We start from the raw sequence: 26,123 nt of genomic DNA on the forward strand, positions 1-26,123 counted from the left end.
GAATTACTCCCATTCAAATTTAAATTGTTTGTATTGAACAAAAGACCACGCGGGAGGGTGGGGTTTACGGAATCCCCCAAAAAATGACCACGTGGTTTATTGATAGCCCCTCAGCGTAGTGTACTGAAATAAAAAGTGTTTTAAACTAGTGATACCTATGCTATCGCACGTAATTGGAGTAATGCGGGGCAAAAGTTCGCACCTAACAGACTTCACAAAATAACTATTAAACGAAAAGAAATTAATATCGTATCGAGGTTATGAGATTCTTCTTCTTCCTGTTACTGCAAATTCTTATTCCAAAAGGTCCAAAAATTGTATCAAAACACCTAGAAACACATCTTTATCCATAATTCTGCCATATCATGACGAAATCATTCCAATTTTTATTGACGAGTAACTGACCTGACTTAACACGTGCGCAGAGAAAGGTCCACTGCGAATTTTTGCCCCGTGCGAACTTTTGCCCCGCATTACTATATGTTCATAAATCGCGCATTTTTTTATGAATAAGCATTTCACACCGATCGCTCCAAACAGCCATGCAAACGATCGCTCCCACCTGACGGGGAGGGGGAGCTTTGAGAGTGTGGCACAACCACGATCGCGACAACCAACGAACAACGCCAACGGCAGGCAGCGCACACTCGGGAGCTTTTTACCCAACTACCTGATCGGTGGAGTCAGTTTGGATTTATCCATCTCGGAATTCGGAAGTGCTTGAGCTTCTTCACGATCACGACGCGATCCGCGCGCAATACCGTTCGACCGTGTCCGTGAGTGTGATTTCTCTTTTTCTATCCCTGTCCGGTATCCATCCTCCTGTTGACCTCCCCCTGTGGCTGTGCACGTGCGTGAACGCTTTCGGGACCCCAGAACATCCAGAAGCTGAAACAGGACCATTCTTCAGGATTTTTAACGCACCACGGTAGCAGTTAGCAATCGCTAGGATCCCCAAATTGAAAAGTGAGTGTAATTAAGGGTCTGTGTAAACTTTTAAGTGTTTCCTGCGAAGACAAACCGAAACAGTTCACCGAAAGAGAGAGTGATTCGACCGTTGTTGTCGTACCCACGAAACGCACAAAGAAAGATCGAAAGATGAAAGTTGGTCAGACAGCGACGGTTACGAAAACCGAAAGGCGTCCGGACCGGCCGTGTGGACCTTTTGCGTGGTGGAGAAATATGTTCAGTGGAGAGTCTTTATGGTCACGAAGTAAAAACTACGTGGTGATGGCGCGCCGAAAAGAAAAGTGGGCAAATGAACCGGAACAAGATTTTGGGGTTGCACTGTTACTACGGTTTGGGGTTAATTGAAATGCACGTTGATCGCAGAGCGCGCTATCGGTCCGAATGGAACGTGCATGTGGGGTCCATCGAATCGCGCTAAATGGATTGAACAATTTGGAATAAGTGCATGGGACGACGAGAAACAGATATTGAATGGATGTAAGCGTGAATAGGAATGGAATGGGTTTCTCTTGAGAGAAAAAAAATCACGAACAAAAATAGTGAGGATTACAAGTCACGTTAACTACACTTTGTAGTTGCCACATTTAACTGCAGTAGGATGTTGAGGTCAATATGACCCAGACAGGCTCGCTGAGGGTCTCCAGTTATCCTAGTGGTTGAGGCTATCGATCGCCAATCCGGAGACGGTGGGTTCGATTCCCGTTTCGGTCGGGAAAATTTTCTGGACTCCCGGGACATAGAGTATCATTGTACTTGCCTTACATTATTCAAATTCATGCAATGGCAGGCAAAGAAAGCCCTTCAAATAATAATTATGGAAGTGCTCAAAGATCACTAAGTTGAAGCGAGGCTGGCCAAGTCCCGGTGCGGACGTAGAGTCATAAAGAAGAAGAAGAAGAAGAACAAGGCTCGCTGAGCGTTCACTACGCCATCGTGGTGCGCCTAGCTTAACATCTTACGGAGGGTTAAACATAGTGCCCCCATTTTCATCCTATCTAAAACAAATATAGTAAGAGCTATTTGTTTTTATTTAAAATAATATTTTTTAAGAATGAGCATGCATGATATCAAAAAAATAGGAAACAATTGATGCCTTAATGATCTTTTTTTGAAATAGTATGAGCATAGGGTCATATGATGAAAAATGGATTCTCATACCCTAGTAGCATATAATATGTTCAATTATGCGCTGTCGGGGAATTTAACAATTTATATTTTTTTCGTGATTTCTAAAACAAATTTCCGAGAAATACCCGTGTAAACACATATTAATAAGACTATCTCAATACTGTAGTATTTACCCTGATTTTATATTATATAGAGTTTCAAAATAATTGGGCATCCGCGACAATTCCCGGCACCTTACAGCAAAGCAAATCAAAATAGGGCAAGGAAGGTATTTTGGACCCCTTTCGGAAGTGGATGAACAGTTCAGCGAAAAAAGAAAGTTCCCACTTCAAAATATGGATAATTTCAGTAGGCATTACGTAGAGCAACATGTTTTCTGTTGAAAAAGGCCAAACAGAACTCAAAATTGTTGTAGTAAATACAAGAAATATCAAAACTCCTGAACGATCTCGGGCTTCTATTTTGGACCATCTGATTTTATTTTGGACCACCAAGTGCACATAAAGACTGCCCCAGAAAGTATGGACGCACCTAGTCTTCAGTTGGCTGGGCCTGATCAATAGTTCTAGTTTCGGGATTTGTTTTGGCTGTTCCTGGTTACTATAGGATCGAAAAACCAAACGTTCTTTGTAACGATGAACATTGGAATTCAAAATGGTAACTTTTTTGGTCATACCCCGCTTTGTGTTAGTTAGAAGGTTTTTTTCTTGTGCTCAAACAACTTCATTATTTGTTTATCCAAACGAGGGTTAGCAGGATCTTAATTTTTAACCCAATTTTTGCCTATGTTTAAACGTGTTATCCCAACCATGGTTGCCGATTGTTAGTTTCACGATTTTCTCACTTACTCCCACCATATTTTGTTCATTTCCTAAGTGACCTTTCAAATTCTGTACACCATTTGTGCACATTTTTTCAATAATGCTCCGCTTAAAGTTCATGTATTTTGAAACACACTGTTGTAATCGCAAAAACCGCTATACAAATGCTGAGAAAATAGGTTGATTAACAGGATGTAGTTTTAAAAAAGAACTAGTCATCAATAGTTTTGAAATACCAGTATTTTCTAACTGCGTCCATACTTTCTGGACCGGTCTTTATTTTGGCCCACCAAATTAAACTTTAATTGATTGATGTAGTGAAAGCTACCTCAGCAAAAATTTAAACATAGTTAAAACTACGTGAAGTTTACATCTTTTCTATTCATTTTTTGAGGCAAGGAACGTTTAAAAAATACGTAACGGTAAAAAAGATGAAATTTTGTTGCAATTGCCAGTTTTTACGCATTGTAGTATGATGTTTCATAAAAAAATGTTACGCAAAACGTGTATTTATTAACTATTGCATAACGTCAGTCACCATGCATAAATTACGAAACGCCTCAAAGAAGTGTGAAAGTCTAGGGATTTTGCTTAATATAAAGGCGTTCCACACATATTGTAATGAGTGGAAAGGCCATCAAAAATACAGTAATTTGAACGACACGTAAATTGTCAAACATACATTAGATAACACATTGTCTCAGTCATCAACTGATTGCTGAGAAGGACAACTTTTCTAAACTGGATGACTGAACACCTGAAAATTTCAACTTGTTGGAAAGTTGTTACACAAATCAAATCGAAATTTTTAACTTGGCGAAAAGTTGTTACAACAAATCGAACCCACAACAATCTCATTGTAAAATAAACGTATAACAACCCAGATCACGGGAGGTCCCAACTTATTCTATTTATCTGTTTTTAGAGTACATTACATTGGCATGAATATTTTCTCGCTTCAGAAGGAACTGGAGAGATGGATCTGACAGGTGGTCCAAAATATGTCCACATCTGATTATGTAGAACATATTTTGGCCATACCTCACACCACCATTTTAGTAAATATTATCGCTCCACCGAGGTTAAGAACAGTTTATTTTGAGTTCTTACAAGGCCCTAACTACATTCACATGAAATAAATATTTATTTGTAAAATTTAATACCTTTTCGAAGCTAACTACAAATTTGTCACCTTTGGAAGTGAAAACATGTTCTATATTTTTGATACTGAACAGCATATTTAACTGACATTCAAAATAAAGGTCATCCCATAGTTGAATACTTTTCGTGTGCCAATAAAAATTTACCAAGATTTAGTAGAGATTATGTGATAAATATCATAAAACTCCCTAGATGGGCCAAAATACCTGCCCGGTTCAATATACCTCCACTACCCTATCACTTGCCGCATATTTTCCAAACGCACTTTCGTAGGTAATCATCTCTCAGAACATTTCCGCAACGAGATCCACTGTCAATAAGCTACACGTTCACTCTGAAGCCGCACAAATGCTCAAAACAACTCTATGTAGACGAACATTTGAAAAGAGCCTGTCGGCTTTGCGTAAACAAACATGTTTTGTCTCTGTAGGATCTATCTGCATCTACAACAGCACATCAACACCCTAGTCAACACCCTTATCAGAAAAAAGTGTTTTTTTTAAGCTATCTCTTAAGTTAAGAGTGTTGATGTGCGTGGGTGGATGCAGATTGGCCCTGCAGAGATAGAACTTTTACACGCAGACGGGTGCACTTCGTCAACACAAAGATGAAAACTTATAATTTGCATGATTTGAATTCAGGCTTTTCGAAAGAAATACAACTTGGAAAAAACATTAATACAACTAATTTAAAAGGGGCGTGTCTAACTGACATGATCGTTCACCATGCAAAACGTATTTAATAACAATGCATCTATGATTCAAAATTCTTAAATTCAATCCAAATATGAACTATGCAAAGATGAATGCGATAGTTGAAAATAATTCTGTCTTGATGGACAAATTATGGAAACGGTCATGCTCAGTATTGATACAACTGCTTCACCTGCAGCTCAAGATTTATGGTGAAACTCAGGATTTTGCTTTTCCAAAACAAACGCGCTTCAGAGTGGAATTGAAAAATGAAATTAAAATTATTCAAATTATTCAATTTTGTTGGGCAATTTGAAATTGACGCAAAGAATCAACATGGCAGACTTTTCAAGAAACTGACAGTGCTGTACGAAAGTTTTATGACCAACTTAAATATCATACATAACTATAGCTGAGCGTTATGTGGATTACGGTTTTGAAGAAATTTGATTACATTATTCATTAAAAAGCGTTTACTTTTTTGCATTATAATAACACAGCAAAGTAAATTTCTGTCATGTAAAATTCATTTATTCATATTTTGAGTCGGTACTGTTCTGTAAAACAAATTTACAAACAACTCATTAAGAAAAACTTATGATAACAATTATAATACGTCTTAAAAACAATTTTTCAACACATTCACAAATAAGTTATAATTATGTTTTGCGGCAACCATTCAAACACCAATATAACTAAATTATAACTTACGACTTTGCGAACAAAAAATCTATCAAAACGTCAAAATTTGTTGTTATTGTTTAGTCTATCTTATCCAACTGAAGCAAAATTTTACTGATAAGAGAATTTGGTTCCCATATTGTGTATGTCAATGGTGCAAAATAGTGTCTGCTGGATGAAAGTGATTTTAGTTTCATTGCATCTATTAAGGTAAACTTCGAACAACTAATGTTTGGAGCACGTCAGGTGCGAGCTCCGAGCATTCTTGTTTTCCCTTGCATGTGCCGTGGTGAATTTTCTACTTCATTGGATCGGCCTGACAATATTGAAATCTAGTTTAACTGAGATCTCAATGATTTCTCAACATGTGTTGCATCATAACAAAACGTCGTTTTCTCCAAAAAATTCAGATCGTGAAGTATTGAAAACCGAATTGGAATTCGCGAAGCGAAATATTGTAGTAAACATTGCATTCATTGCTTTCGTATTTTGATTGGTAGGATGTGTATAGTTCGAATTATGTTGTATAATTGTGCGATCAAAGTATTGGAGACATGATGAAGTCACAGATATTTTGTTTCGCTATTTGTCCTCGACGAACTTTATAAATGCTTGGTTATAACACCAGATGTTCTCCGATTCGGTTATAATACAGTTATATGACATCTTTTTGGAATAATTATTTCTCAAGATGTTTTCTGTGTTACTTGGGTTTGGAATCCCCACAGGAATTTCCACGGGAATTTTCTTCTGGGTAATCCATGAGGCTTCTGCTGGATTCCCCCCAGAATCTTCTTTGAAATTTCTCCCGGATTTTTTTACTGGGATTTCCCAAAAAACTTCTTCCAAGATGTTCTTCTGGGTTTCCACCATCTGAGAATTCTTCAAGATTTCCTTTTAAAAATTCTCCATAAATTATAGCAAAACTCATAAAAGTTCCTTCTGAGACCTTTCCTGGAGTTTCTACTGGAAATCTTCCAGGAATTCTTTCTAAAAATCCTCCAGGATTTGCTTGGCGCCCAGGAGTTCTTTTTGAACTTACTTATGGGAATCTTTCAGGAGTTTCTTTTCCTCAGAATTCACAGTATTCTTCCCTAGTATTATTCCAGGAAATCTGGTATCTGAAATACATGTATATCAAGGAATTTCTCCTGAAGTATTTCCTGGGAAATTCCTACAGGAATCCATACATCCTAAACTAGGCTCAGGATTTTCTCACAGGTTTTACTGGAATTCCTTCAAAAACTCCTTCTGGACAGCTGCTAAGAATTCCTTCTGGAAATCTATTAGGAGAAAGAAACTTTTTGAGGGAATCTCCCGATGTATTTTCGTGAAGAATCCGCTGCAGAAATTCCTGAAGGTATCTCCACATGGCATTCCTGAATTAACCAACAGATGAAGTATCTGAGGATATCCTTAGAAGGAATTCCCGAAACGATCTCCAGATAGACTTTCGATAGGAATTTCTACAATAAATTTCTAGAAGAATCTACAAGAGGAAATTCTTGAGAAATTCCTATAGAAAATCTTGGAAAATCGTCATTAAGAATTCCTGGAGCTATCCGTAGATGAAGCTCGTGCAGGGATTCCCAGAAAAATATTCTGAAGGATTTCCCACATGGAGTTGCTGGTGGAACTCTCAAATTGTGGAGGAGTCCGTAGATTTGGAAAAATCTTCCAAAGGAGTTTCTGGAAGATTCTTCAAATGGATTTCCTGGAAAAAATCACTGCAGGTATTCCTGAAGGAATCCACAGATGGAAATTCTAGCGGAAATCACCGATGATAAATTCCGAACTGACTCCAACTTCAAGAGAATACAAGAACCACCGCCAATCTGCCTGCCTCCATAAACAGTTCAACAGAAGAAATTAAACCTGGAGGATCACGATCGGCGTTCGACGTCACAAGCGGCGTTCTGTTTAGGCTGCGACCAAAGTTGATCACTGTAAGACTACATAGGGAACCGAGCTATAGCTATGTATATATGGGAAGTGGCTTCTATTTTGGGTACTTTCCGCTAAAACTCAGTCAACTTTAACCAATTGACACAGTTTTTGGAACGCGGTGAGATTGGTATAGTGTACAGAATTTTAAGTGAATTGGTTCAAAATTTACTGAGTTATAGCGGAAAAGAGCCCAAAACAGAAGCCACTGCCCAAAGAGCTTTGTATTTACCATATTCTTTTTGAAAAAAAAAAATAAACTGGCTTTGACACAAACTCAATGGAAATTCTAATACCGCGATTAACAGTACAGATTGCAATTCTGCTACAGGTAACCGACTATGTACATGTGCCATGATTCTGGCTAGGATGCGCTATAATTTGTAAGGGACTTGAGTAGCTGCTCCTTTTTAGAAATTTAGTTTACCCTATTCAATTTAAGCTCGTACAAAAATGGTTTCTTCATAGAGAAACAGATATTTCTCTTAAAATTAAAGTTTCGAAGTCACGAAAACCCAACCACTCAATTCTAATCATGCTTCCCAAAGCGCTCACTAGGTGGCTGTTGAGGTAGGTATGCATGGAGTGTTGTGAACATAGTGAACATAGTGAGTCAACATCACTCAAAACCAACGAGAGCGCCTTGAGCAAGCGATTTGCGAACAACAGAGTATTTGAACATTCGTACTAATTGTAAAAAATATGAATTTTGGAAAGTGAGTAGAGCGAGACGTCTATTTGTCTGTGGTATAAATTTGGACCAGCAAATAGATAGTCAGTGAAGTTTTCCCAACGCGAGAAAGCTAAAAGGAAACAAAAAAATGATTGGCTCGATTTTTCGGGATGACATTTTTTTTTTTCGACTGCCCGGATAATCGAGTGTGACCTATCAACATTTAACTTTTCAACGATTTTGACAAATAATTTCAAAAGGAAATAACTCGAAAAGGCCTGTTGATCTAAGAAATAAATACACAAAATATTAAACTAATTAATTAATTACTAATACATAAATACATAAATAACTATTGAGAAATAAATAACATTCAAAAGAAAAAAAATCTGAAGCATCAAAAAGATAAAAGAAGTGTTGTTTTTCTAACACAAGAAAAAAAAAAAAAGATAGTTCAAAAGAGCCATCCAGTTTCTATCAAGTTTGTTTCGCTTATCTGTTTATTTCATATGTATGTACAAAGGTGTTTTAAGTAGCCTGCTGTGTGGCGCAATATTGAAAGTGAAACCAACCATCCAGTCAGTGTTAGCCTCAGACAAGTGGCGTCAATCAATGAACGAACATCATCTAGCAGTACGCAAAACCGGTTCAATTTTGCTACGCACGCATAACATTCGCGCTCGTTCCCTTATTCGCCTATTGCGTTTTCTTAAAACGTTGAGCTCTGTGTTGCTCACACAGACATCACGTGATATAACATTGATACCGGTACCTATCGGTGTGTGGCGTTGCTGATAGAAATGTTGCAATTCTGCATTGAGTAGGTGCCCAATTAACTACTTGTTGCTATAATAACACATGCAAAAGCATACATTAGGGGAGAAAAAGCACCCTCACTCGCTGACCTTTATCGCGGTACAGCGCTAAGCGCGATTCGCAAACCTCACCCTGACCGATAAATCCAAAGTGTATGTAGTAGGTAACACGCTAATCTTTGGTCTAGGTGTTAGATTTCTTCGTATCCACAAATTTCGACCGGCTTCACGCATACCGAAAGTCGATAGATAAATTATTATTAGGGGGATCGAATGTGAAATGCCCCACTACTTCAAGGCAAAACGGCTTCCATTCCATAGTTTAATCGAATCTCAAAATTTGGTAATGCACTGAAAATAAACTTCTGACGGCTCAGGCGTCAGACATGTGCATCTGGGCATTTTTTATTATCTAACGGGTTTAAGCCGAAGGGTCTCAGATTTTCATAAAACTTTTTCCACAGGCAGGACTCATGAATAAATGAATTGAAAAAAAATAGAAAAAATCAGGTTTGCCTATTTTCCCGGAAAACTCAAGTAAAAATTTCTTGTTTTTCACTACTACTTACTTTGAAAAATCATAACTCAAGAACGAAGCATCGTTGAAACAAAGTTTTTTTAGATGCACTTTTTTTCGTTTTTGAGTTATGGCCAATTTTGTTAAAAAATGTCCAAGTGCCATTTAAGCCTTTTTTGAAAAATCATAACTCAAGAACGAAGCATCGAAGAAACAAAGTTTTTTAATAAAATGAAAGCAACAAAAAAAATATGAAGTGGAAAAAGTTTTCCACAAAATTTTCCACCGTTGAGAAAATTTAAATTTATGCTTTGTTTCTACGATGCTTCGTTCTTGAGTTATGATTGTTCAAAGTAAGTAGTATCAGGGGAAAACCAAAAATTTCTACCACAGTTTTCCGGGAAATAGGCGAACCTGAATTTTGCTCATTTTTTTCATATATTTATGAGCCCTGCCTGTGTAAAAAGTTTCATGAAAATCTGAGACCCTTCGGCCCAAACCCGTACGGTAATAAAAAAAAAATCCCCATCTATCAAGCATGCGCGATGCGTTTGACCTTCGGCTCTCCGATTAGCAGTCAGTGGTCGAGTTGGAAAATTATCCCCAATCCATGCGACACGGTTAAACCCATCTTTGGATCACACGCTATGCTAATTAACCGCGCCAAAGTCCGAAATCCGCGCAATAGCCAAAAGCGTAGCTAAGAAGGGGTTCCAAGGTTACGAGCAACTCCTGGAATTGTTCTGACACATGCATGACATAAATTTTCTTAAGAATTGCCGTAACTACACATTGACTACCGAATGGCATATGTTTCCGAAAAAATGGAATGTTGATATCTCAGGCTCAACCTAGTAGAGTTAAGTCCTAGCTACGCCACTATCCCAAGTCTAGATCGCATAATCTCGCGGTCACCGTGAATAGTTATCGTGTGTTAAATCTCCCAGCGTTCACCGGAGCGGATAAATAGCTTCAACGCGACCATTTGGCTTTCCGGATTTTGCAGCATTTTGATAATTTTTGAAGACGATAATTGTCTCGATTTTTGTTGTCATTCGTGTGGATGACATTTTTTTTTGCAGAACATACTCAACCCAACCTGACTATGAACAACAACCGCCGACGGACGACACATCTTGACGGTGAAACAATAGGTTTTATATAACGGTTTTACATCGCTACCGTCGTCGTCGTCGTCCTACCTACTAGGCGTAGTTAATGAAAACCTTGAAACGTGAAGTGGCACTTACGATGCGTGTCCATAAATTCAATCGTCGATTGCGTTTGTGGCATTCCCTACAAACATCCAACAATGCAGTTGCCGTTGTTCGAATTGGTTGAACGCCTAGGAAGAATGCAAATAAAATCATTACCGATGAGGGAAGCGTTGGGCACGACATGATTCAAGCGCATTGATTAATCTGGTAACAGGGTTAAAAAGATCCCGCCCCCGGGTGGGCTCGAACCACCATCCTTCCGGGAAACAGCCGAACGCGCAAGCCGGTGGCGCCACGGAGGCTATGTGAAAGTAAGAAGTCTTTTGAATTACATCTAACTGTGCACCCACGACCACAATAATCAACGGCAGGCTAAATATAGATAGCCTCTTGCCATTTCACAATGTTGCAATACTGATTAATAAAAATAGATTACCTTTATCCATTTCAAAATATTTCAACGCTGACTGATAAACGAAAGATTAAAATAGGGGACCGTGGTTCACAGTGCTACTTTACTTTGTTAGAAGGCCGGCATCAGAAGCACAATATTCATCCATTTGGGACATTTATGTCATCGCCATGATGAAAGCTAATTTCATCAACTACATACCCGGTTTAAGGATTGTAGGGGCCTGGCGCCGGCGCCGCAGCGGATGTGGAGGCCCCTCGGATCTACAAAAGCGATGAGCACCCTCAACATGTAGGGGCCCGGGCCATGGATCAAGCAGATATTTCCAGCAAGCCGACGTTTTTGATAAGATGCTGCAAATTCCATATAGACACGCATAAAATCGATGCTAAAATTCATACAGAAATTCTCCCACAGAGATTTCCCAGGAATTTTAGATCTTCTTTAGAGATATCTTGGAATGTTATCAAGGATTTTTCAAAAGATTCCAACGGTATAGTTTCACGATATTTTTCATATTATTCCGTCTTGAATTTCTTCCAAAGGTTCTTCCGGATTTTTTTTTTTTCAAGATTCGAACAAATCTTTCCTCTTTGAGAATCCTTGGAGCTCATGCCAATTTATTTGCCCTGGAGTTTTTCAAGGGGATTCTGCGAAATTTCTACCTGAGGTTTTTCCAATATGGTCCCAGAAAACCTCACGGGATTTTCTCCGGATTTCCACCTGCGTTTTCTCCAATGGAACAAGACCAAATCGTTGGATGTAAACACGGTCAACCATTCCAGCTTTACGGTAGCTGGGCAATCAGTGGAGAATGTTGAAAGCTTCCAATATCTTGGTAGCCAAATGGCGGCACCAAGATCGACATAGCTGCACGGATCAAGAAGGCGAGAGCTGCTTTTGCGAGCTTAAGAAATGCATGGAAAAACAACCAGATTAGTCGACGCACCAAAATCCGAATTTTCAACTCGAACGTGAAATCTGTGCTGCTATACGCCAGTGAAACCTGGTGTGTATCAGTGGAGAACACTCAACGGCTGCAGGTCTTCATCAATAGATGCCTGCGGTACATAATTCGTGCACGGTGGCCTCACAGCTAGATCTCCAACGTGGAGCTCCATCGTCGATGTCATCGAAAGCCGATAGCGACAGATATTCGGGAGCGAAAGTGGAGGTGGGTCGGCCACACTCCACGCAGGGGCGGAAACGAAATCTGCAAACAAGCGTTAGACTGGAACCCAGCAGGACATCGCAGCAGAGGCAGACCCAGAGGCTCATGGCGGCGCAGCCTCAATAACAAAATCAAGCAAGTCGACAGAAATTTGACCTGGCCACAGATCAAGGCGATGGCTGGCAATCGCCCAGGATGGAAATAAAAAAAAAATCTTTCAATTTGGCCATCTGCACCCCGGGCATGGGCGTAGCCAGAGCGGGGCAGGGGGGCCGTGCCCCCCCCCCCCCCTGGCCGCCAGATTTATTTTTTAATATCTAGTCAACTCAAACATTATCAATAATTCAAAGTTCCAGAAAAAAATTCTCAAAAAAATATTATTTAGGTGTTTGTCCATAATTATTAAACCTTTTTTACTCGATAACCACTGGAAATTTCACCGAATATTTCTCCAAGATAACTACTTCAATCTTATCTAAGATTTTTTTTTACCAAATAACAAGCTTGGTTAAGGGCGGACGGGACGGTCGAGAAAATATCCGCCATTGCTCTGTTGCTACTAAGATGGTAATCTCAGATTCTACTTCATATTTTGCAACAAAAACCTATCATTGTGTATGCTCACTTGCAGTGCATATGCTGATTGGTTTTCAGCATCTTCAGTGCGATAGGTCTCGAGATTACCATCTTCAAAATCGCGAGGCAAATTGTTAGAAAGAGAGGCAAGATAGGAAAAATAACACGGCATCCCGTTTCACCTTAAATGGCTAAATTTTATGTTGTTTATTCATGGAATACAAAAACAGAATGCCAAGTTTTCCAGATATGCCGGAACCGGTTCCGGTAGATAAAACAAAGGTCTTTGTCGAACCATATGCTGCTATAGAGTGCAGTTATGTGCTACTGCAACACGAATTTTCACAAGTATTTAATTCAAAAAAACGTCATGCTAAGAGCAATACACCTGAGATTTCTTTACGAATACTTTCAATGACACCTTCAAAAATTCCTTTAGGCATTTATTCATGAACTTCTTCAGAGATTTTTTCAGAAATTTCGCAAGGGACTTCTCCAAGAGTTTCTCCTTCGTTTCTCCTTCCATCGACATCTTTCAGGGTTCCGATTGTGATTGTTTCAGGTTTTGTTCCATGAAATGCGTCAAGAATTCCTCCCACGATTCCTTCAGTTTTTTTTTATAGATACTTCTGCAAGGATGCATCGACGAATTCCTCCAGGATTTTTTTCATAGCTTCCTTCAGTGATTCCATCATAGATTGCTCCAGAGAATTTTTCAAGAGTTCCGCTATGGGTTACACCTCCGGGAATTCTTCCTGGGATATCTATAGAGATACCTCCAGTGATTGTTCCAGTGTTTTTTCGAGGATTCTCAAAGGAATGTCAACAGAATTCATTTAGGTATTTCTGCAAGTGTTCCTTCAGAGATTTCTTTAAGAATTTCTTCATATATTCCTTCAAGAATTCCACTAGAGATATAATTCAATCTGGAATATGTAATTCAAAATATTTCAGCAGGAGTATCTTCCAGAAGCCCTTACAGGAAATTTTATCAGAGATTTGCTAAAAAAATCCAGGAGTTTCTTAAAACATTGTACAACCTTTCTTTTTTGAGTCCATCCAAAGATTCCAACAATAATTCGACCAAAAATTATTGCAGACATGCATTCCTCCATATTTTTTTCCAACACAATATTTTTCAGTAATTTGTGAAGAAAGTTTTCCTGGGATTTCCCAAGGAATTCCTCATGGGATTACTTCCTGGATTCCTCATGGGTTTTTCAGTAATTCCTCCATGTTTTCCTTCAAGAACTCCTCCAGGGATTCACACGGGAATTTCTTCTGTGTTCCTTTCAGGAACAACTCAAGGGATTATTTAAAAAATCCTCGAACGATTCCCCTAGGAACACTTTTTAAAGAGTTCCTCTTGAAATTCTTTCAGGAATAAATCCAGTACTTCCTCCATGGACTGTTTAGGGATTCCTTAAGGAATGCCTCTAGGAATTGCTTCCGGGATTCCGCCTTGGATTTCTTCAGAAGCTTCTGCAGGGATTCCTTCAGGAACTGCTGCAGGGATTCCTCATGGAATTCCTCCAATAACTCTTCTAAGAATTCCTTCAGGATTTCTCCAAGGATTCCATCTGCAATTTCTTCAGGAGTTCTTCCTGGGATTCCTACAGGATTTTCACAAGGGATTCCTCCACGAATTGCTTCAGAAATTCCTCCAGGAATTATTCCAGGGATTTCTTTGGGAAGTGCTGCAGGGATTCCTCTAAACAATCATCATGGGATTCCTTCAGAAATGCCTCTAGAGATTCCTCCAGGAATTCTTCTAGAGATTCCTCCAGGAGTATTTCCAGAGATTCCTCCGTTAATCATATTGGCATTTCGCTAGGATATCTTCCAGGAATTCCTCCATGGATTCCTCCAAGATTTTTTGCAGGGCTTAACTCGGGAATACCTTCTGTGATTCTTTCTGGAACAATTTATTTTAAAATTTTCTACATAGATTCCTCCAGGAAATAATTCAGTACTTCCTCCAGGAACTGTTTAGGAACTCCTCTTGAAATTGCTTCCGGGATTCCTTCTGGAGTTTTATCAGAAGAACTCTTCTGAGGATTCTTCCAGAATTTATCCAAGAATTCCATCTGCGATTTCTTCAGGAATTATTCCTGGTATTCCTCTACGAAGTTCTTAAGAGATACATCCACGAATTTCCTCAGGACTTCCTCTAGGAATTGAATTTCATCTTGAGATTCCTCCAGAAATTCCGCCTGAAATTCTTCTAGAGATTTCTCCAGGAGTTCTTCTGGAGATTCCTTCAGGAATTTCTGCAGGTATGCCTCTAGGATATCCTCCAGGGATCCCTCCAAAAATTCCTACAAGATTTCTTTTTCAGAGATTCCTCCAAGAAATCCTCCAGGTTTTCCTCAATGCATTCTTTCAGAACTTCCTCCAAGCATTCCTCCAGAGATTCCTCTAAGAATTGCTTCCGGGATTATTCCAAGAATTCCTACAGAAAATTATCCAAGAAATCTTCAAGGGATTCCTCTAAGGATTTTTTCCAGAGACTCCAACAGGAATTCATCCAAAGATTTCTGAAGGAATTACTTCAGGGTATCCTCCAAGAATTCCACTAGGGGTTCTCCTAGGCATTCTTCCAAAGATTCATCCTTGGATTCTTGCAGAGATTTCACCAGGAATTTTTTCAGCGATTCCTCCAGCAATTCGACCAGATATTCCTCCCGAAATTCCTCCAGGTATTCTCCAGGAGTTGTTCCAAGAGTTGTTCCAGGAGTTTCTACTGGGATTGTTTCCGGAATTCTTCCTGGGATTCCTTCAGAAATCCACGCAGGCATTCCTCCAGGATTTCATCCATGAATTTCTCCAGGGTCTCCTCTTCAGGGATTCCTCCAGGTATTTTACCAGGGAATAATAAAAGAATTTCATCATAAGTTATGTCAGTAAATCATCCAGGAATTTCTCTAGGAAATCCTTCAGGGATTCCATCAATTTTCTTTAAAAATGTATTCTAAAAATTTTTCACGAATTACTCCAAGATTTCTTGTACATTTACCTACAGGCATGGATTCCTCTAGGAATTTCGCTAAAAAATTCTCCAGGAGCATCTTCAGGGATTTTTCCAGGTATTTCTCCACGAATTTCCTCAAGAATTCCCCCAAGGATTCCTTCCGAAATTTCTTCGAGGATTTCTCCAGGATTTTTTCCAGAAATTTCCCGTGAAATTCCTCCAGAAATTTCTCATGGGATTTTTTTCAGAAATTTCTCCCAGAGTTCCTCTAGGGATTCCCCCAGAAATTCATCCAGTATTTGTTGCAATAATTTCTCCTAAAAATTTTTCAGGAATTTTTTTAAGGATTCCTGCAGCAATTCTCGAAGGAAAACCTCCAGAATTTCCTCCAGGTTTTAATCCAGGAATTTCTCCAGGAACTCCTCCAGAAAACTCTCCAGGAATTACCCCAAGAATTTCTTCAGGAATTCATTATTACTCAAGGAATTGATCCAGGAATTTCCCCTGCACATCCTTCAGAAACTTCTCCAGGAATTTTTCCTGAAAATCTTCTGGGATTTTTTCAGAAGTTTTCCAGAAAATTCTCCAGGAATACCCTCAGGAATTTTTCAGGGATTCCTCCAGGCAGTTTTCCAGGAATTTCTCCTGATATTCTTTCATGAATTGCTTCAGGAATTCCTCCAGGGATTTCTCCACGAATTTCTCCAGGAATTTTTGCGAAGATTTCTCCAGAAAATCCTACAGAAGTTCCTCTAAGGATTCTTCCAGCAAATTGACTTGGGAGTTCTTCAGAAATTCTTGCAGGAAATTCTACAGAAATACCTTCAGTAATTTTTCAGGGATTCCTTCAAGGATTCCTTCAGGAATTTCTCTAGAGATTCCTCCAGGGATTTCTTCACAAATTTCTTCAAGAATTTATCCAGGGATTCCTTCAGGAATTCCTTGGAGGATTTCTCCAGGAATTCCTCCAGAAATTTCGCCAGAAATTCCTCCAAGATTTTTTCAGAAATTGAAAGTAATATAAATCTCCCAGAATTCCTCTGGAGATTCCGCTAGAAGCTTATCTAGTAATTCTTTCAAGAATTCCTCAAGAGATTCTTCCAGGAATTTCATCATGGAATCCTCCCAAAGGAATACCTCTAGGAATTCCTCCAGGCATTGCTCCAGGATTTTATACAGGAATTTCTCCAGGAACTCCAGGAATTCCAGCAGAAATTACCCCAGGACATCCTTCATAAATTTTGTTAGCAATGTCTCTAGACATTCCTCCAGGCATTTCTCCAGGAATTTCTCCTGAGATTCCCTCAGAATTTGCTTCAGGAATTTCTCAGAGATTTCTGCACGAATTTCTCCAGGGATTTTCCCATGGATTCCTCCAGGGAATCCTTCTAACATTGCTCCAGGAAATCCTCCAGAAGTTCCTCCAAAGATTCTAAGGATTTCTTCAGAAATTCTTCCAGGAGGAGAAATTCTTGGAAAACCTTCAGGAATTTTTCAGGGATTCCTCCAGGTATTTCTCCAGAGATTTCTCCACAAATTTCTTCAAGGATTTCCCAGGCTTTCCTTCAGGGATTCCTTCGAGGATTTCTCCAGGAATTCCTCCAGAAATTCCGCTCCAGGAATTTCTCAAAAGATTTTTTTTTCAGATATAGAAATAGAAATTTTCAAGAATTTCTCTGGAGATTCCTCTAGAAATTCATCCAGTGACACAGCGTTACATTTTTTTTTCTCAAGAGCAACCTTATGTGTCTCTGACAGATTTTGGGCCGCTGAATTCGAATCTGGCAATCAAAAAGCCCAAAATCGTACATTTTGCCCTATAAATTGAGGTATAGCTCAAAATTGTGACGTGTTGGAGCAAATCTGAGCCCGGATTCGGATTCAGAGGGCCAAAATCTGTCGGAGACACATAAGTTTTCTCTTGAGACAGACCAATAGTTATTTTTTGTTGCGCTGTGTAATTCTTGCAAGAATTTCTTTAGAGATTTCTCCAGCAATTATCACAGGAACTCCTCTAGGAATTCCTCCAGGCAATTATCCAGGAATTCAGGCAGAAAATACCCCCAGGAGTTTCTTCAGGAACTCCTCCAGGAAATTCTCCAGGAATTGCTCCTGGACATCCTTCAGAAACTATGTCAGCATTCCTGAATTGCTGAAATCCTTAAGTGATTTCTTCAGAGATTCTTCAGGAATACTTTTAGGATTTTCAAGGGATTCCTCCAGACATTCCTCCAGGAATTCTTTCAGAGATTTATCCAGGAATTGCTTGAGGGGTTTCTGCAGTTAATTCCCCTCGAATTTCTTCAGAGATATTCCCAGAGATTCCTTCCGGGGATCCTCCAGAAATTCCTCCAAGGGTTCTTCCAGGAAATCCTCCTGGAATTTCTCAAGGGATTTTTTTCAGAAATTTCTTCAGCAATTCCTCCCAGAATTCCTCTGGAGATTTCTTCAGTATTTTTTCCAGGGATTGCTCCAAGAATTCATCCAAGAAGTTTCTCCAGGAAATTCTTCAGGATTTCTTATTGGGTCTCATCCAATAATTCTTCCAGGAATTACGTCATGAATTTGTTCAGAAGTTTCTCCAGGCATTTCTCCAGGATTCTCTCTAGAGATTTTCCCAGGAATTGATTCAGGGATTCCTCCTGGAATTCAGTCAGAGATTTCTCCAAGAACTCCCCCAAGGATTTTTTGAATTTCTCTAAGATTTCCTCTAGGAATTCCTCAAGAGATTTATTCTGAATTTTATCTAGGGATTCCTCCCAGAATTCCTCCAGGAATTTCTCCAGAACTTCCTCTAAAGAATTCTCCAGAAATTGATCTAGAATTTCATCTAGGATTTCCTCATGAGATCTCTTCAGATATTTGTCTTGGTATTCGTCCCATAATTTATATAGGGACTCCTCCAGGTATACTTTCAGAAATTCTGTCAGGGGATCCTCCGGGAATTTCTCCGGGAATTCCTCCAGGGATTCTATATGGCTTCCTCCAGGCATTCCTGTAAGAATCGCTCCAGGGATTTATCCAGGAGGTCTTACAGGGACCGCTCCGGGAATTCCTCGAATTATTTCTTCAAAAATTCCTCTCAGGTTCTCTTCAAAAATTCATTCAGGAGTTCCTTCAGAAATTTTAGAAAACCTTCAATCATCTTTTCAGAGATGCACCCAAAAACTTCTCCAGGTTTACCTGATGATTTAGTTTTGATTATTTCAAGAATTTTTGAGGAATTCTTACAGCGAATAGTATTGGAAGACAATTAAAAAAGGACTCATGCAGGAACCAGGGAATTCTAGACCAAAAAATCCTTATTCTTCCAGAAATTGCTCATCGCTACCAGCATCACCTTGAATCATGTAGATCAGGCGAGTTTTTTAACGTATTGTTTAAAATACAACTGCGTGACTGCTGAAGGGTTAAATAATGCTTTTAAAATATAATGTTATTATATTCAATTTCATCGTATTGCGTATAGATGTAGAAGCTAGTAGGCACAAATTTGCTAAGAGTGCTTGCCCCCCCCCCCCCCCCCCCTGACCGGAAAGCTGGCTACGCCCTTGACCACGGGTGCCCAGGACTGAAAGTAAGTAGTAAGTTTCTCCAATGGATTTTTCCAAAAGTACCTCTTGAGACTCCTGTTGAATAATTTTCAGCGATTGCATTCGGTGTTCCTCGCTAGACTTCCCGGGATTTCTCCCGGAACTATTCTTAGGAATTTCACTAGAGCTGATCCAAAGACTTCTTCATGAGCTTTCCAATAGTTCCTCTCGGGATTTCTTCCAGAGGTTTTCCCTGTATTGCTCCCAGAGTCGGTCATGAGATTTCATCCGCATTTCCTCCTATAATATCTTCAAAAAATTCTGTGAGCTTTCTTCTACAGTTTCTCCCGGAATTTCTACAGGAGTTATTTCCGAGATATTTCTCGAAGGCTCTCGCGGGACTTCTTTTGAGGTCCCTCCTGTGTCTACTCTTGAATTTGTTTTTGTGGTTTCTCCTCGGACTCCCCATTAAAGATTATTTTCGGTTGTGCCCCTGAGATGTCTCTATTTTTTTTTTGGGTTTTATCCTGGATTTTCTCCCAATCCTCAGTGAGAATTTCTGCTATTGTTGGTATAACTTAAGTTCTTTCCACGCTTTCTTTCAGAGATTTTCCCAAGATTTTCCTTGTAGCAGGAGTTCTTGCAGTTATCCTCCTGAGATATTTTTTAGACTTTTTCCCGAGATGACTTCCATATTTTTTTCCGGAATCTCTATTGACCAGTGAATGTGGGTGTTTTTCAAGTTTCTCTAATAGTTGCTCCAGGAGTTCTTTAAGAGCTTTTTTCGGAATACCTATTGAGAAAACCTACGATATATCTTGTAACGAATTACCCGAAAAGTATCGGAAGAAATCCTGGTAAAATCTAAAAATAGTCTCAGTGAAGACTTATTGGGAAAATCTTGAGAAAAATTTCGGAAAAAATGTAAAGAAAAACTGGGACTTCTAGGAAAAAGTTCTGGGAGTAATCCGACTTACTTAGGAGTAACTTGTTACAGAAATCTCGGGAAGAACTCTAAGAGAAACCCTAGAAAATTCCATGGAAGAACTTCTGCAGAAATCTCGCAAAAATCTCAGGACAAAGTGTTGAAAATTCATCCCAAAAAACCACTAAGAGAAAGTTCCTGAAGGAACTTTGGAATTTTTTTGGAAGATATTTGGAAGGAATTCAGCGAAAAACTATGAAAGATATTCCGGAATGTACTCTTGCTGAGATCTCGCAAAAGACTCCTGCATAAAACGCTGAGAGAAACCCTGGTAGAAATACCAGAAACAACTCTCAGAAGTCCTCAGAAGGAACACCGGAAAAATCTTGGAAGGAAATCTGGCAGAAAATCCGGAAATACCTCTGGATGGCACCTAGGGGAAAACTTTTGGAGAAAAACAAAGAAACACTCTGGTAAAGCTCCAGAAAAAAACTTAGACAAATTCAAGTAAGAATTTCGCGCAGAATCACGGGATTAACTCTGTGAAAAACTACGAAAGCATTGAAGAACGAATAGGGAAAAAAAGATTCCGTAAGGAATCCAAGAAAAAATCTTGGATAGAATTTCGAATGCAATTGCAATCTTTCGGAACGAATTATAAATAATTTTTCAAGCAAATGGCTAAACAAATGTCTCAAGGAATTCCTCATCCCTGAAAAAGTTCTAAATGGGACAGAGTTTCTCCAGAGTTTACTAGTACTTATCAGAATGGCCAGCTCAATCGGCAGTGCATGATTTTATTCGAGACTATCTGTCCCGGCAATCTTAAAAACGACGATCCCCATATAGCTCAAAAGGTCGTGGAGAATAGAATAGAATAGTTAGTTTATAACACGTTTTAGTAATTTGCTCAAAGTCTCAGGTTCCTTTTCACATATTTAGTAGTTTATTCTCACAGCTGTGCGTTTTCGGTAATGTTCTTCGTTCATGAATGGTACTTTACAACATGTACTTCTGGTTCCAATTGAAAAATTTATGATATTTCAACTTTTTCACTCAATTCACTCTAGATTTTTGATCATTCCCAGCGATATACCAAAACAAGACTGAATTTTGAAGGGGAATTTTTCGTTCTGTGAGCAATTAAAACCGTGCTTCAAAAACAAATAAAAAAAGAAAAATTTTTGAAATTTCACAACTTTTAAAATATGAAATTACCTAAAATTTAAATATTTTGCATTGTAGTAAACCAATTTTGAATCTGTTCGCATGAATAAAAAGCTAAATATAATATTTTTCGATCATTTGAACACAACAATGTTTATGGTCAGACTAATGGAAGACGAGATATTGTCGAGTATATGAATTTAAATTTTAGAAAAATTTTCGAAAATCAATGTAGTCAAGTATTGTTTTAATAAGAAAATAATTGGGTTGTGTGTATCGCCGTCTGTAGTAATTTGCAGTTTTGGATTTCGGCTAAGCTGCCCATATTCGCATAGTTGACGTAAGCGCCTCTGTAGTTTTCACCATACATTTTCAATTTTAGCAACGAATAATACGTAATTCAAGAGTTTTCCGCGTCGACATTTAAATAACAGTTAAATCTTATGCTCTATTTAATAAAATAGGTCACAAATATGTACATGTGTTTGATATAAGCTAGTGTATACTGTCATTGCCAATGATGGTTACAACGTTTCGGTCCTCGGATCGACCTTTTTCAGGGCTCGATAATAATCAAATGATCAATTTGATGAAGTTTCAAAAATTGACCAGTTGATTTTTATCGAGCCCTGAAGAAGGTCCGACCCGAGGACCGAAACGTCGGCGAAGATAACAAACTATCAACGCTAAAACCAAAGACTGCCTAAATCGAAATCCAAAACTGCAAAATAAGAAAATTATTTAAAAATTCTTTCTCAACGTACATTTGAATCAAAATGTTAGCGAGTGACAGTAAAAAATAGTATACGAAGAATGAAATGTATAAAGTGAAAAAATAGAACAAAAAGCGATTTCAAATTGTCAGACTTGTGAAGAAAGTCGAAAAAATGTCCGCTCTACTGGATTTTTTTTATTCCCGTTTTCGAACTCAAGATATGATTCTACAGTAAAAATTATCATTAGCTTACTGAGGTCAAAAATGCTATAAATTGGAAATAACAACCTTTTTCCTTGTGACCAAATCAGCAAATTCAAAGCTTATAACGCCGGAGTAAGTTCAATAACCTGCATCGCTAGATTTCGCAATAGCTTCCACCGGCGGTACCTTGGGAAGTCACGTTTTAATGCTGCGCCAACTAACGTTTAGCCGGCAATGAAATGAAGTCGGTAGGCTCGAACGATGGTCGAGTTGTAGCAAAAGAGAAAGTTTGTTTCCATTCATCTGGTGGAGCCTACGCGAATAGCGTTTAGCTGCACCAGTTGATGCAACATGAGTCAGCAACATGTGAACGCTGGGGAACTGTCTGTCTTAATTTTACGATAAATGTTTTTAAGGCGCAAAAATTAACGCAATAATTAGTCAATTAGATATTATATCATAAGTGTTTCTACATATTGTATAGTTTTTTTTTGTCTTTTTCGTTCTTATCCTATATTTTGCATAAATTCAAAGTTATTATTATTTCTACTTCAGGTAAAAACGCATTATTTTAGTGTTCTAGAGATTTTGCAGTTATAAACTTCAAGAAAAAGTTGATCACAAAAACCTCTGTCCTGTCAAACGAACTTTCAGTTTCATAATGTAATGTGAAGGATGCCCCTTTGAAAGAGGAAAACCGTTTTAGTCCGTGCTCATGAAGTTCGCTTTTTTCTGCTTTCGGTGACTTGTATGTAATACAAGATGTAAAAGGAAAAGTGAAGGTACTTTCTTTCACGTCTGCTCCGGACAGCCTTAGTGTCTCGCAACGACAAAAATAAAAACCGGTTCCAAATTTACGTCTCAAATGGCAACGCAGCGTGCTGTGATGATGGTGACGGCAATGACGAGACGAGATGGTCATCATTTACGCAATTCGCAATACCATGCCCGAAGACGTTCGACGACAGTCGCTGTTAATGACTCAAGCGGAGATTTCGCTGTTAGATTGATACTTTTTCAATGCCATATCAGGGCGCGGGACGCTGCTGCGCTAAGCAGCGATTATGTGTGCTTTTGTGACGTCACAGAGGTTTGTTTGGAATGTCAAGTAAAATAGAAGCGCACAAACGAGTTTTGTCGTTGAATGGTGTGTGGTGCGGTGTTTCGCCGCCAGGTTGACATCAACGCGATTTTTTGTTGGATGGTCAATTCACACCTGTGTTTACTTATAGCCATATATTGTGCTGTCGTGGTGTTGATCCACTACAAATTCAGATGAATCCTGTTTGAGATGTTTGATAATCTTGCTGCGAAGCAGAATTCCTAATTAAATTTCCAAATACATGTGTTCTTTGTTTGTTCAATGACTGTTTCACACACTTATTTCTGAAACACATGTTCACATGTTATAAACTATTTCGGCGAACCTGCATTCTTTCAAACTTGCATTTGTAGCAACCGTTAAAAAGGATTACGATGAAGAGCAAGTATTCAGAATGTGACGTTTGTTTATCTGTTCTGTGTATTTCAGATACAGAAACAATGGACAAAACCGAAATCGTTCTTGTTTATATTATTTTCTAACATCATACGAATCATTTATGACAATCAAACAGTCTTGAGCTTGTGCGTCTTGCTTCAGCGCACAATGCTTTTATTGAAATAATGTTTTAAAACTAAATAGCACGTTTTTGCTGTCGCATCACTTCACGGAAGACGAACTCGCCATAGTATGGCGCATCAACGTAGGAATGTCTAAATATCGCAAACTTGTTATTATGAACACTTGAATCAGCTTTCATTGTTCCATTGAGAATCCTGGTAAGATTCACATACCAAGAGTATGCTTTACCAGTAAAGGAAGATATTTGCTGTTCGGTTCGGTTGTACTATGTTTAGAACACCAAGTTTGTAAACGGTGCAATTACAATATCACAATCCTGTAACACATTCCTGCTTATATTCTGTTCAACATACTAACGCACATTCTTCGTCTCCTTTCCCAACAGTGGCCGCCTTAAACATGTGCAAAGCCCCCGAATCGTACGAGACGTACGCCTTCAATCTTCCGGACAAATTCAAACTGGCCGCTCAGGACGAACTCCGCGAGGACGACGACATCCGGGAGAACGCGCTCAAGCAGTTCCGCGAGTGGATCGCCAAGCATCCGCTGATCAAGAAATGCCGCACCGACGCTCCGTTCCTACTGCGGTTCCTGCGAACCAAGAAATTCTCCATCCCTGCCGCCACGGAAATGCTCGAGAAGTACCTCTCCATCCGTCAGATCTACCCCAACTGGTTCCACAAGCTGGATATCAACGACGCAGAATTGGAGGCCATCATCGACACCGGGTATCTGTTTGCCCTGCCCGAACGTGACGAACGTGGCCGCAAGATTGTGTTCTCCTGCGCCGGCAAGTACGATACCAATCGCTTCACAGCCGCCCAGTTGATCCGGGTCCACTCGATGGTCGTCGAGGCTCTCTTGGACGAAGAAGAATCGCAGATCGCCGGCTACGTTCACGTGATCGATGATTCCGATCTGACGATGGGATTCCTCGGAATCTGGTCTTTCACCGATATCAAGAATCTGGCTAACTGCGTCCAGAACTCGCTACCGATGCGACAGAAGGAGAACCACTTCGTCAACCTGCCATCGTTCGCCAACAAACTGTCCGATTTCATCCTTTCCGTTCTGAGCGAGAAACTGAAGAACCGTGTGTTCGTCCACAAAAGCATGGACGAGCTGAAGACCAAGGTGAACCCCAAACTGCTACCCAAAGAATACGGCGGTACCGTCCCGATGGCTGAGTGCGTTGCGCAGTTCAAGGCGTCCCTGAAGGCGAAACGAGACCAGCTGGTTGCGCTCGACGAGATGCAGATCGAGATCAACAAAAACTCTGCCTACTGGGCCGAAACTACCGACGCAGATATCGCTGCCGGAGTGATCGGTAGCTTCCGGAAGCTGGAGGTCGACTAGGTCCCCCTGTTTTTTTTTTTAATTCCCCTCTAGAAATCCCCTTTACTTTTTATTCTAACGTTAACGTTCAATGGGTGCCGAATAACTTCGGTAGCTTTTTATCAGAAATAAATGTAGTTCTATTCAAACTTAGGTAAACAAATGATAATTAGTTAAAAATGTGAGAAAGAGACGATTTCAGCTAGAAACGATCCTCTATCCCTCCAAACAGGTGGAACAAAGTTACCAAAACTCAACTGTATCGCTATTGAATGCTATCGAATTTTATGCGTAGGGCCGGGGATTATTCGCTCCCAAAAACTACTTCCATAGCAAAATGTAGAATTGTACTGCTTATTTGTTTACTTTTATATCCCGACAGCAAAACTCTTCTCTGTGATTATGGTTTCAGAAACTAGCACAGACTAGGACGAGGTAAAATTAATCTAAATCCTTAACTTATTACTTATACTCTGTCCGCTATATTATACCTTACGAAAAATTTATGCACGGTATGGAAAGGAACATGTAATCTTCATGTATTTAGTGAGTAGAATAGGTCGACCTCCTCAATATCTTCCTCCTCCGTTCCCTTGAGATGTGTATTATCGAACATTTTATGCAAACATAAACGTTACGTATTTGCTTATCAGCAATGTTTTATCAAATAATAAAGTTTAGGAAAGTTTACTTTTGACTGTATTTACTTCATTCCGAAAATCCAAAAAAAAATTCTCATTGTTTCTCTTGCTGATCCAACACTCCTAAAGACAGGACTGCAACTGCGAAAATACTTAGAATTGTCACCATGTCAAAGGGTGCATCAATACTTCATCAATACCGGAACCAAAAAAACAAATGTTCTCCTTTCA

At 39.3% G+C, this 26,123-nt stretch overlaps 1 protein-coding gene across 1 annotated transcript; it reads left to right on the top strand.

Annotated features, from left to right (window-relative positions):
- Positions 1-656: 656 nt before the first annotated feature.
- Positions 657-25,941, top strand: LOC109413983 (clavesin-1). Its single transcript, XM_019687713.3, has 2 exons — positions 657-966; positions 24,302-25,941. Coding segments are annotated over exons 1-2 (972 nt in total). The 5' UTR covers positions 657-965; the 3' UTR covers positions 25,273-25,941.
- The last annotated feature ends 182 nt before the right edge of the window (positions 25,942-26,123 follow it).

This window comes from Aedes albopictus, chromosome 2, assembly GCF_035046485.1.
Source record: "Aedes albopictus strain Foshan chromosome 2, AalbF5, whole genome shotgun sequence".
Lineage (NCBI taxonomy): Eukaryota > Metazoa > Arthropoda > Insecta > Diptera > Culicidae > Aedes > Aedes albopictus.